Source organism: Mandrillus leucophaeus, unplaced genomic scaffold (assembly GCF_000951045.1).
Source record: "Mandrillus leucophaeus isolate KB7577 unplaced genomic scaffold, Mleu.le_1.0 Scaffold1504, whole genome shotgun sequence".
In the NCBI taxonomy this organism is placed as follows: domain Eukaryota; kingdom Metazoa; phylum Chordata; class Mammalia; order Primates; family Cercopithecidae; genus Mandrillus; species Mandrillus leucophaeus.
This window is the reverse complement of record NW_012101482.1, coordinates 136639-148716: the sequence shown is the minus strand read 5'-3', so window position 1 is coordinate 148716 and position 12078 is coordinate 136639. Positions and strand designations below refer to the sequence as shown.

General features: G+C 39.1%; 1 protein-coding gene across 4 annotated transcripts in view; it reads right to left on the bottom strand.

Moving 5' to 3' along the window:
* CORIN (corin, serine peptidase) overlaps positions 1 to 12078 on the bottom strand; it is a 222459-nt gene that overhangs the window by 81310 nt on the left and 129071 nt on the right. For 3 of the 4 annotated variants that reach the window (XM_011975028.1, XM_011975029.1, XM_011975031.1), the window contains 4 exons: positions 10595 to 10702; positions 7021 to 7131; positions 4813 to 4929; positions 1285 to 1392 (listed from right to left, as the gene is read on the bottom strand). In XM_011975028.1, the coding sequence (XP_011830418.1) occupies positions 1285 to 1392; positions 4813 to 4929; positions 7021 to 7131; positions 10595 to 10702 (444 nt within the window). The remainder of the gene's footprint in view (positions 1 to 1284; positions 1393 to 4812; positions 4930 to 7020; positions 7132 to 10594; positions 10703 to 12078) is intronic. The other variant, XM_011975030.1, reaches the window with a different exon arrangement.

The window sequence follows — 12078 nt, the reverse complement described above, 5'->3', positions numbered from 1 at the left end:
GCTGGGCGTGGTGGCTCACTCCTGTAGGGCCAGTAGATCACTTGAGGTCAGGAGTTTGAGACCTGGCTGGCTAACATGTTGAAACCCCATCTCTACCAAAAAATAAATATAAATTAGCTGGGCGTGGTGGTGTGGGCCTCTAATCCCAGCTACTCGGTAGGCTGAGGCAGGAGAATTGCTTGAACCTAGGATGCGGAGGTTTCAGTGAGCCAACATCGCACCATGGCATTCCAGCCTGGGTGATAGAGCCAGACTCTGTCTCAGGAAAAAAAAAAAAAAAAAAAGGGATACCCTCTTGCCAACTGAAAGCTGACTGACCTGCTTCTAAATTTCTAATCCCAATCTGAAAACACAGCCAAAAGTGCATTAGAAAATGTAAAAGAAGTGAGTATAATATGAAAACAGAGCCCAGCAGTCAGAAATCATTACTAGAAATCAGTTGCTGGGGATTTTCTGATTCAATTTCCCAGGAGAGTCCCTAGGGTGCTCTTTCACTTCCGCCCATTCTGTCTTCCCCAAATAACTCCTCCTCCTGAAAGTCATTTTAGAGCCACCTGTTTACACCATTTGGAGCTGTTACACTGTCACCGAAACAAATTAGCATAATGGTTCCAAAACCATTATAGGTCATCAGAGTTCCTGGAAAAGCGAGAATAAATTTCATTAAAAGAACTGACTGTCTGTAATCTGAGCACTTTGGGAGGCCCAGGCAGATGGATCACTGAGGGTGTTGAGCAACTGTAATCCCAGCTACTCTGAAGGCTGAGGCAGAAGAATCACTTGAACCCAGAAGGCGGAGGTTGCAGTGAGCCAAGATGGCGCCACTGCACTCTAGCATGGGTGACAGAGTGGGACTGTGTCTCAAATAAAAAGAACAGACCGCCAAAATTGTATGTGGCTATTTCTATGAACTTCATATTTGCTTCTTTGTTACAGTTTCCATTTTTGAAGCTGTGCTTTAGAAAGGAAGAAAGATAGCATCTGCCTACAGATGGAGCCAAGAAAATAATTCAGAGAAATAATGCTGAGTTGAAAGTAATGGTAATGATATTAAGCAATGCGAATTTACAGTCATTCACAATGACACATTTGTTTCTGATTGAAGTTAATTAAGACCATTTGGTTTCTTTTCTGCTACCACATGCAACCTTTTAAAAAGAAAAAGAAAACAGGTACACTTTTTTGGAGGGATTCCAGACTTCGATATTTGAATGTCAATACAGAAGAAAACTGCTGAGTGCATCCCCTGACGTGGTGATTGCATTTGTCAGCTGTTGTACTTACTACAGTTATTCAGACTGTTGTTCGGGTCACAGAGAGAGCTACCACCACATGAATCAATGCAGGCAATGTAGAGGCATCTTCGGTCTCCTTCTTGACATGGAGTCTGACCTACAGAGGGAGGAAAAGGCACATTGGCTTTCATCATCTGCAAATTCCTTACCTAAGGATCTAAAGGATCAGGAATGTCTGGTGGAATTGAGGAATAACACAACTTTAATTTCCTTCCAATTTCTCCAAAAGTATTGAACATACGTTGAATAGGTGCTTTCTGGTAACTAAATACAATCCAGGTGTTCCAAAATAGGAATGAAGAAATAAGAGACAAATTACACTACAAACAGGTTGTTGCATTTAATGGAAAAAAAATAGTGCTTTCGTTTTACATGGGTGCCAACACTTGATTACAAAATAAACTTCAAGAGATTTGAGGGAGGGAGAACGTTATAAAAATCTTGAAATTCTGAATATTAATTGACATTTGTTTAAGACTCATTTGCTCCCAATTCTAGTCTCCCTCTAAGTAAAATGCTTTCTCTAGTAGTAAGTAGGGCATCAACACCAATACAATAAGGATACTTTATCATAATACAAGTGTTATGCAGCTGTTACCCATATTTTCAATATGTCCTAGGAAAGTGTCATCAGCCTAGCTGTGATGACTTGAGAACTGAGTTTCTTGTTTCTAAGTGAATGACAGCAGTAATATCAATGTTTGCCCTAATGATTTTTCCTTAAGGTAGGTAGAGAGGAAACTGCTTTTCTCATTGATTTCCTGGTCATTTGTAGATTAAATGGGGAAGGTAATAAATTACTGTCCATTCTGTCTCTCCCCCATTATGATCAATTACCTTCAGGCATGTCATCTGGAATCTAGACAACCTTGCAAGGCACTTTTAAGTATAAATAATAGCATATGTGTATATATAATCATTCTTATCTATAATTCTAAGACAATGTTTCTTACACTGGAATATTCATCCTTTCCAGTACCACTAGTATGCAAAATAATATACTACAGCCTTGCAGAAAAGAGATGTCACTCTTTTTTTAATGTCATCAGGGTCAAAATTTTTTCTCAAAGCAAATCTAAACAATTTCTGTAAATTTAGGCTCTTAAGGAGATTTTATTGACATCATGCATTCATTATTTTGGGAAATATTAAGTGCCTGCCACGTGACAATCTATGTGACCAGCTAGGCACTAAGCATTAAAAGACAAAATGGCATGATACCTCCTTGGAAGTGACTTGTGCTCTGATAAGAGGTATGATCCTGAACAAAACCTTCTGATGCTGTGTGATCACTGCTTTATGGAAGACATATTTATTTTTATTTATTTATTTTTTTCATAGAGATGGGGGTCTCGTTATATTGGCCAGGCTAGCCTCAAACTCCTGGTCTCAAGTAATTCTCCTGCCTCGGCCACCCAAAGTGTTGGGATTATAGGCATGTGCTACCACACCCAGCTAAAATACATTTAAAGAGCAATAGAAGTCAATGAGACCAGTGTGGGGAAGTTTCTCAAAGGACTTTTCCAAGTCATGATAAGAGGAAAGGATGGGTTTCCCAAACCGAGAAACACCACATGCAAAAGGCCTAGAATATGGAGGTGCACAGGTCAAAGTAATTGGAGCTTCAACCACTGAGAAAGGGGGTGAGAGAGATGAGAAAGGTAGGCAGGGACAGAGCCTGAAGACTTTCAAAGGCCTAACTCTTCAGCAGGACCCAAAGTTTCAGGAGAAGCAGCCCCTCCTTCCCTTCCCAGCCCTGTCTAGAGAACAAGCCTGCAACCCATGCTGACAATTACATAGTATTTAGTACCAGGCCCCCTTTCGTTCTCAGCTCTCTAATCACAATAGTCTGCCTTCTCTCATGGTCCTGCTACACATGCCTAGCACCTTCCAACCTCAGGAATTTTGGTCAACCGATGCCTTGTGTCTCAGTTGCTTTTTCAAGCCCCATTCCTCTTGGTTAACCCCACTCATCTTTCAGGTCTGAGCTCCCGGATCTCTTCCTCAGTGAATTTTTGTCTGAGGTGCTTTACCAGGGCATGCCCACTATTAATGGCATCCAAGCACCCTGAATTTCCCTTCTTAGCCTCTGTTGCTGCATGGCTAGACACTGGCCTGCATAATAATTCGTAGCATGCCTATGTTCCCCAGGAGTCTGCAAGCCCCATCAGCTGTTTTGCTTGCCACTGAATTCCCAGGGGATAGCCACACATAAACACCACAATATACATTTTTTAAGTTGAATTAATTAAACAGTATAAAGATACTAAAATTTTACTTTTAAATCTATTTTATCATATGACTTTCTTACATCTCACACATGTAAGGAAATAATCTGCAAAGTCTGCCATTTCATCATGAAAAATCCAAAATTATTTCAGAGTTGAATTATACAGAAAGGAAGAAGAGTTTGATGCAAAGGGAAGTGCTCAGTTGATACGCACACAATAAATTACGTTTAATAAAGGTATTCCTTCTGAATTTAAAAACTGGTAAAACAAACGCTCTTTATATATTATTTTTATGTAATAAGTCTGTGATTGAAAAGCTCTCCCTTTAGATCTTGGGCACTTCTCCATTAAAGTTATTCTAATGATCAATACGCATTATGACAAAACTAATTTACCAATAGGTGACCAGTCTCATTGGCTGATTACGAATATACACAGCACAAGATATGCTTTAATGTAATAGCCATGTAATAAAAGCTCACATATATTGAGTTTTCACCATGTGCCACCACTATGAAGTAATTATCACTATTCTGAGTGTACAGACACACAAACCGAGACCTATACGGGTTGTAAGTATCTTGCCAAAAATCACCATAGTAGACCGAGGCTTGATCCTGGGTATCAGGGCTGCAACAACCATGTACTTAACAACTAGGCTGTGCCTGTGCAGTATACACAAATGTGATTTTTGAGTCTAGGGATATTCTTACCCAGCCCCTACTGAGAAGCTTCCACACATATTAGAGCTTAAAACAATCTGTGTAGAACTTTCTTTTCTGATAGACATAAATTACATTTAAAAAACAATTTATTGGACCTACTTTTTCTTTTTGAGATTCACACACAGATATCAAATGCTTTTAAAGTGTATTGCTTGGTAATAAGAGGCATTAAACTGCTTCTCTGAACATGATTACTTTAGGAAGACATTGCATTTCCTTTCAGAAGCCAATTTCTTCTCACCGGAATCTAATCTGATTTAATTGGATGCTATACACTAAACTTCTCTCTTTATCACGGCTTTTCCCATAGAACAGTTAAGTGAATTTGACCATGCTGTCAGGTGTCTCACCTGAGGAATGATTTTCAGTGTAAGTTGCTTGAGAATTATGTTTAGCACAAGAAAGCATTTCCTGGCTGACTAGTCTGTGAGAACCACTGTGTTAGGCAATCTGGGATTATTTACATGGGAATCCTACTTAAGCAACTTCAAACATTTTTCTTTGTTCCCAAGCAGAGGACCACGAGTAAAAGAACGTTCTGGGGTGGTGGGACACACTTACTGCCACTGCAGTTCTCCTCATCACTCCCATCCTTGCAGTCCTCGTCGCCATCACATTGAAATGTGCTGGGGATACATTGTCCATTTCTGCATTCCACCAGACCCTGGCTGTGACAGGCTAGGAAGGGTCAGAACAATATTCACTTTATTTATTAATTCTTCTCTCTCAATCTGCACATCAAATAAACAATAGCCATTTACCAGGCATCGCTAAGAAACAGGGTGTTCTGCATACACAAATGAACATATCATTGATTTTATTTCTAGAATTTTTCCTGCCTCATTGAACAGCACTTACCAAAAATTAACTTTTTCTTGAGAACTGCGTGATTGTTTTCAGTGATGGAAGTATCATGATCCTACTTACTAATAAAAACGACAATTTGTAAAGGGTTCATTATATGGCAAGAGCTGTGCTAACTGCACTGTGTATATAATCTCAAATTCTCACATAAATCTTGTAAAGTAGATATTATCATCTTCGTTTTACAGATGAGAAACTAAAGTTTACAGAGCATAGTACTTGCTCAAAGTCCCATGACTAAGAGCTACAGCCAGAATGTGAAGGCAAGCTCTTTGGACTCCCAGTCCAAATATTTCATTATTTATCTACTTAACCTCATAAGCCAACAAAATAGTATATGGGAAAGAACTCGCATAGTAACTAACACCTAATAAACACTTCAACACTTGTTTATGACAACTGATATTTGAAAGGGATGGCCTAATATCCATTAACCTTCCAATTCCTATGGGTTTTCTAAAGTCTATACCTATTGTCTTTTAGAGTATCGGAAACCTGTGGATCATATGACCTTAGCCTTCACTGACTTACTAATATTATGACCTCTCTTTTCTTGAGTCAAGGCTCCACACCAGAAGTGTTCTATCTGAGCACCACGTCCTTGCTTCTCCAAGATCTAGTGAGATACAGTCCACTCTGTTCCACTGTGTCCACTAAGCAAGGACTCGGAGGACATTCCACTTCAAATCCATTTTAGGGAAGAGGAGAGCCACACATTGTGACTTTTTATATGACTTTTCTTATGTCAAAATAAAAAATATGTAATCCACATTTCTATTTTTGCCTCAAATTATAAGCCAATTAAATATTCAATCTTATATATAAAATCAACTTTCTTAACTTTTACTAGACACAAAAAGATGAAATGAAAAGTATAATTAAATATGCAAAAGAACATATCACATTAACTCTTTCAGGTCAACTGTATTCTCTCTTAACACCTGACAGCTTCTATTCAATCGTGTATATTATTCTCTAATGGGTATATTATATTTTCTAGGGGGAAAAAGTGTTAATAACCATACTTGTTATTAGTTTGAAGTATAATAACTGTCTGAAGATTTTCATTCACTAAGAAACACAACAGTCTATAAATTTATATTATCACTACGTTCTCTCTCTGTCTCTTTTTTTTTTTTTTTTTTTTTTTAAGATGGAGTTTCACTCTGTCACCCAGGCTGGAGGGCAATGGCTTGATCTTGGCTCACTGTAATCTACACCTCCCTGGTTCAAGCGATTCTCCTGCCTCAGCCTCCTGAGTAGCTGGGACTACAGGCACCTGCCACCACGCCCAGCTAATTTTTGTATTTTTAGTAGAGACTGTTGGCCAGGTTGGTCTTGAACCCCTGACCTCAGGTGATTCACCCACCTCTGCCTCCCAAAGTGCTGAGACTACAGGCGTGAGCCACCATGCCTATTATGCTCTCTCTGTGTATCATCATATGAACATTAAAGTCTCTCTTCTCTCTGGTGATTCTTTCCATGTTCTTCCACAAAAGGCCCCTGAGAACATGTTAGGGCACTCCTGCAGGGAAGCGTAACTACTCATATATTGTGTGCAGAAGAAAGGTCCCCCATTCTGTGGGCAGAGCATCACCTTTGACAAAGTCACAGAAGCACAAAAGAGACATATGGAGCAATGAGAGAGAAAACAGACACCCACTTGGCTAGATTAGCCAAATGAAGCTTGGAGTTTTGCGGGGAGAGGTGTGGAAGTCAGATACACTCCATTGCTATTGTCATCCCACCACTCGGTGATCTTTACAGGCAAAACCAAAGTATAAGAATCTTTCCCTTGGAATGCTGTGTATATAGTGAGTCTTAAGTACAGTTCTCAACCTTGAGTACAGCCTAGAGAACCAGAAATGGAAAAATAAGCAAAACAAATGTCCTCAGAGCACTCACAGCAGTTGACCTCGTCGGACTTATCCACACAGTCGTGGTCACCATCACACACCCACTCCATGGCAATGCAACGCCCATCCCCGCAGCGATGCTCTGTTGTGGGATTGCAATCTGGAGAAATGAAAACTCACGAGGATGCAGAGAACCAGCGTGACAAACAGGCAGGATTGTATGGCTCCCGGTTCCCATTGAAGAGAGTCTGTTCCAATGGCTCCAATACCTTCAATAACATTTCTACAATAGGTCTGGCCCAATTAAAATTCCACGCCCTCCCCACGCATATGCTCCACTGACCACCATCACCGTGGGGTAAGATGGGTCTGCTTTTCAGATGAGTAACACTACTCTAGCTGTCCCAGGACCCATAGTTTGTTCTTATTGTTGTTGGCTTTTGTTTTCTTTTTCTTTCCTTTTTCTTTTTAGTTGTCATTTTCTTTCCTTATGAAAAATTCATGATTTCTACCTTGGTTCAAAAAGCAGAACTGTGATTTGTGTTTCACAATGCAGCTAGCGGATTTCATGTATATGTAACAGCTCTCTCACGTTTCTAGGAATTATAACTTACCTGTCTGGTAAATTGGGAAGGCAGGTATCTCCTTGTCATCTCTCCTGATGCTAAGCTTAAGTTTTTAATTGATTATCTTTTTTTTGAGACAGGGTCTCTCTCTGTCTCCCAGGCTGGAATGCAGTGGTATGATCGTAGCTCACTGCAGCCTCGACTTCCTAGGATCAGGTGATCCTCCCATCCCAGCCTCCCATGTAGTTGGGACTACAAGGACATGCCAGCATGCCTGGCCTTATATCCAAAAGAACTGCTAAGTAAGCCATGCAAAATATTGATGTTATATTCATGATTCTTTTTAGCCTGGACTTCAACTTTATATATTAGTGAAAAAGAACTAAGTGATAAGTTCCCTCTCACAAAGGGCAGAATCCATAGGATGCTTTGCCATGAGAGGTGGTATACCCTGAATATAAGCAGAGTTTTAGAAGATGTATGTGGATTCACGAATAATAGATTCCATGAGAAAGTATGATAAGTCTAGTAACAGTGCCATGGTCATAGACAGACTTCTGGAGTGACCATGGATCTTAAAGGGTATTTTGGATCAATAGAGGAAAGTATAGGGAGGACATAAGTTTGAGAAAAGAAGAAAAGCACAAGAGGTGCTTGGGCAGGAACCAGAAGAGCAGAGGGAGCCAGGGCAGAGGCCGGTCTGAAGGAAAGTGATAATTATTGCTGTTAGATGGAGACAACCGGCATCCGAACACACAAACTTCACGACAGCCTGCTATCTTCAGAGGAATTATGTTGCCTGTTAAGACCATTTTTTCTCACATGCTACCTGCAAGCTGGCCCTCTCCACTAACCTATCCAACTACCAAACGACACTCACTCATTTTCAATGCCCTGCATTTTCCTAATTATCTCACTGGTAAAGGGAAGGGTTGAATCTGATGATCTCTCAGGCCTCCTACAAGTGTAATTTCTGTGATCTATATAATTACAATTTCCTCTCATCCTTTGTCTCAAGACTAGTTAGTCCCAGGATATATCCCACATCTGAATGTAAATTAGTACAGTCATTATGGAAAACAGTATGGAGGTTCTTGAGAAAACTACAAATAGAACTTCCATATGACCCAGCAATCCCACTCCTGGGCATATATCCAAAGGAAAGGAAATCAGTATATCAAACAGACACCTGCAACCCCATGTTCATTGCAGCACTACTCACAATAACCATGATATGGAATCAATTTGTGCCATCAAAAAATGAGTGGAGAAGAAAATATGGTACATCTACACAATGGAATACTATTCAGCCATGGCAAAAGAATAAAATCCTGTTATTTGTAGCAACATGGATGAGCCTGGAGGACATTATGTTAAGTGAAATAAGTCAGGCATAGAAACAGAAATACCGTGTGCCCTCACTCATATGCAGAGTTGATCTCATAGAAATAGAGAGTAGAACAGTGGTTACTAGAGGCCATAAGGGTATGGAGGAGGAGGGGTAAAGAGAGATTGCCGCCAGGTGCGGTGGTTCAGGTCTGTAATCCCAGCACTTTGGGAGGCCAAGGCAAGCAAATCACGAGCTCAGGAGTTAGAGACCAGCCTGACCAACATGACGAAACCCATTCTCTACTAAAAATACAAAAATTAGCCGGGCGTGGTGGCACGCACATGTAGTCCCAGCTACTCAGGAGGCTGAGGCAGCAGAATCACTTGAACCCAGGAGGCGGAGGTTGCAGTGAGCCGAGATAGCACCACTGCACTCCAGCCTGGGTGATGGAGCAAGACTCCATCGCAAAAAGAGAGAGATTGCTTAACTGACACAAAATTACAGCTAGATAGGAGGAACAGGTTGTAGGTTTTTATAGCACTAGATGGTGACTATAGTTAATGATAATTTATTGCATATTTTCCAATAGCTAAATGAGAAGATTCTGAATGCTCCTAATACAAAGAAATGATAAATGTTTGAGGTGATGGATATGCTAATTACCCTGATATGATCATTATACGTTGTATACATGTATTAAAATATCATGCTGTATTCAATAAATACGTACAACTATTATTAGTCAAAATAAAATAAAAATAAAATATTATCAGAAAAAAACAATAATCCACATCTATCTAGTCACACAGGAATGGTTTGTACACACACGTTTTAAAATATTTTTACAGATACAGCAAGTGGCTGTGAGATGGTGCCCCTAGAAACCACCAGGTTTCCTAGAATGGGATTATTCCTAACAGTCATGATTCTAATGCCTTCCTCTGACCACATCCCTGATCCTTTCCAAACATTCATTTTGATGTTTTCTAATGCTGGACATTGTCTCATATCATTTGTCCAGGGTGTATCCTCATCCCCGTTTGCCCTTTTGTTCATGTTGCAAAGTTCCTGCGTCACTCAATAATATGCTACCTAAAAATTCTGAACCTAGTCACAAAGCCAAAAAGGTAAATGAGCAAGAGGAATTTTGCTGATTTTAATTCATGAGATGGCATTCAGAATTGAACATGACTCTTTTAAAAGTGAGTTTATTCTTTAAAAGATAAGATCAGCATGTGTACACAAAACAAATGCATCATCCTAACGCTGGGTAGCTGCTGCATAGGTAGTCCTTGTACTATTTGGGGATTAAATAGAGGAGGGGACTTCGGTCACATGTACTAAGGGAATCAGGCACAGACAATATATCTACCCTCAAAGTTTGCTCAAAAGGCCAAAATCTAACATAAGCCACTGGCTCTAACCAGAAGAGAAACAGAACACATTTGAGGAGAGGAAAAAAACTATTAATGCATTAACAACCTTTACCAGTCTTCCCATTCCACTTCTTAAACATTTTCTTAATATGATTATTTATGTATTACATTTACATGTAAGACATTACTGAGGACAGTGATTGAACAAACTTCTTCCTTCTAAAACACAAGAAACCAATCATTTTGCAATTTTAACTGCTAATCATATTAACACATAATGAACTATAAGTTTCTGGTCAAAAATTTCTGTGATTTTTAAATTAAAACCTTTGGGGAAACAATGCTACTTACCACAGTTTTGCTCATCGCTCAAATCCCCACAGTCATCATATCCATCACACACAAGGCTGTAATTAAGGCACTTGCCAGTGTGACAGTGAAACAGATTCTCACTGCAGTCTGCAAATAAAAGAAGTCACCAATGTGTTATCAGAGTCATATAGAATGCTACTGTAGTACAATATTTAACAAAAGCCAGTCATGGAAGGGACACCCTAATGGTAACCTGGCCCATACCTATTGTTTTATAGGTGAGAAGGTGGCACACAGAGATACAACAATCTGTTCAAGGCCATTTAAACAAGTGGCTCCCAAGCCAAGTGATTGTATCACTTTCTGATGTGTTTCTCTGACTTCCATTTTATGTCACCTGAATGATCCTTAATTGTTAAAGATGAGAAAAGGCAGTCTCAATTCACCATCATTCCTAATGAAGTTCCTGTTCATGTAGAATAGACTTTAGTAACTCTTATGTTTTCTTTAGAGTTGAAAGTCTAGGTTTGTCAGTAGTAAGCATAAACATAACAAATAAAATAAGTCATTTAGATTATAGAGTTGTTATTTCCTTTCACTTAAACATTACTGCTTAAGCCTATTGAGTGTTTCATAATGTAATCCTCAAATAAACAAGTACTGTCCAAAGACTACGGTGGCAAGATGAGAAGCGCTATGTAATCTCAGGACGCTCATAGTTTAATGTTGAAATGAACAACGTTCAGGGGAAATGGTTTCCTGATTTTAATAAGAAAACAGTCTTATCCTTCAGTAAACCAGAACTCCTATCCTGGTTCTGCCATCTACTAGCTGTGGGACTTTTAGTGTGTTATTGTTAATTCGAGTCTAGGAGTCTGTGAACTGATCTATGAAACTGGGACAAAATCAGCCACTTAACAGGGTTTGAAAGAGGAGAGTTTAATGAAACAGTGTGTGTAAGGCAATTCGATGGAAAGAGAATGTTCTTTTCAAAAAATGGTATTGGGATAATACTAGAAAAATATTTACAAATTATATATATATGTGATAAAGAAATTTGGATATCTGGAGTCTCTAAAGAACTCTTACATTCAATAATAAGATGAAAAATAATTCAATTACAAATGGTCAAAAGACTTGAATAGAAAGTCTTCATGAAAGACATAAAAACACATGAAAAGGTGCTTAACATTATTAGTCATTAAACAAAGGCAGTGGGGGGTGAGAGGGCAGGGCAAAACAAAAGAAAAAAAAATAAGCTAAGGCAAATTAAAACTACAAGAAGATATAACTACACATCCCTTAAAATGGCTACAGTGGAAAAGATGGATAATAGCAAGCATTGGCAAGGATTTTGAGAAAATGAATCTCATGGATCTCTGGTGAGACTATAAAATAATAATGCCACCTTGGAAAACTGGCAGTTTCTAATGAAGGTAACTGCAATCTTACCATACAATTAATTTGTGAATTCCACTCTTAGGAATCTACCCAAGATAAATTAAACATATATCCACACAAAG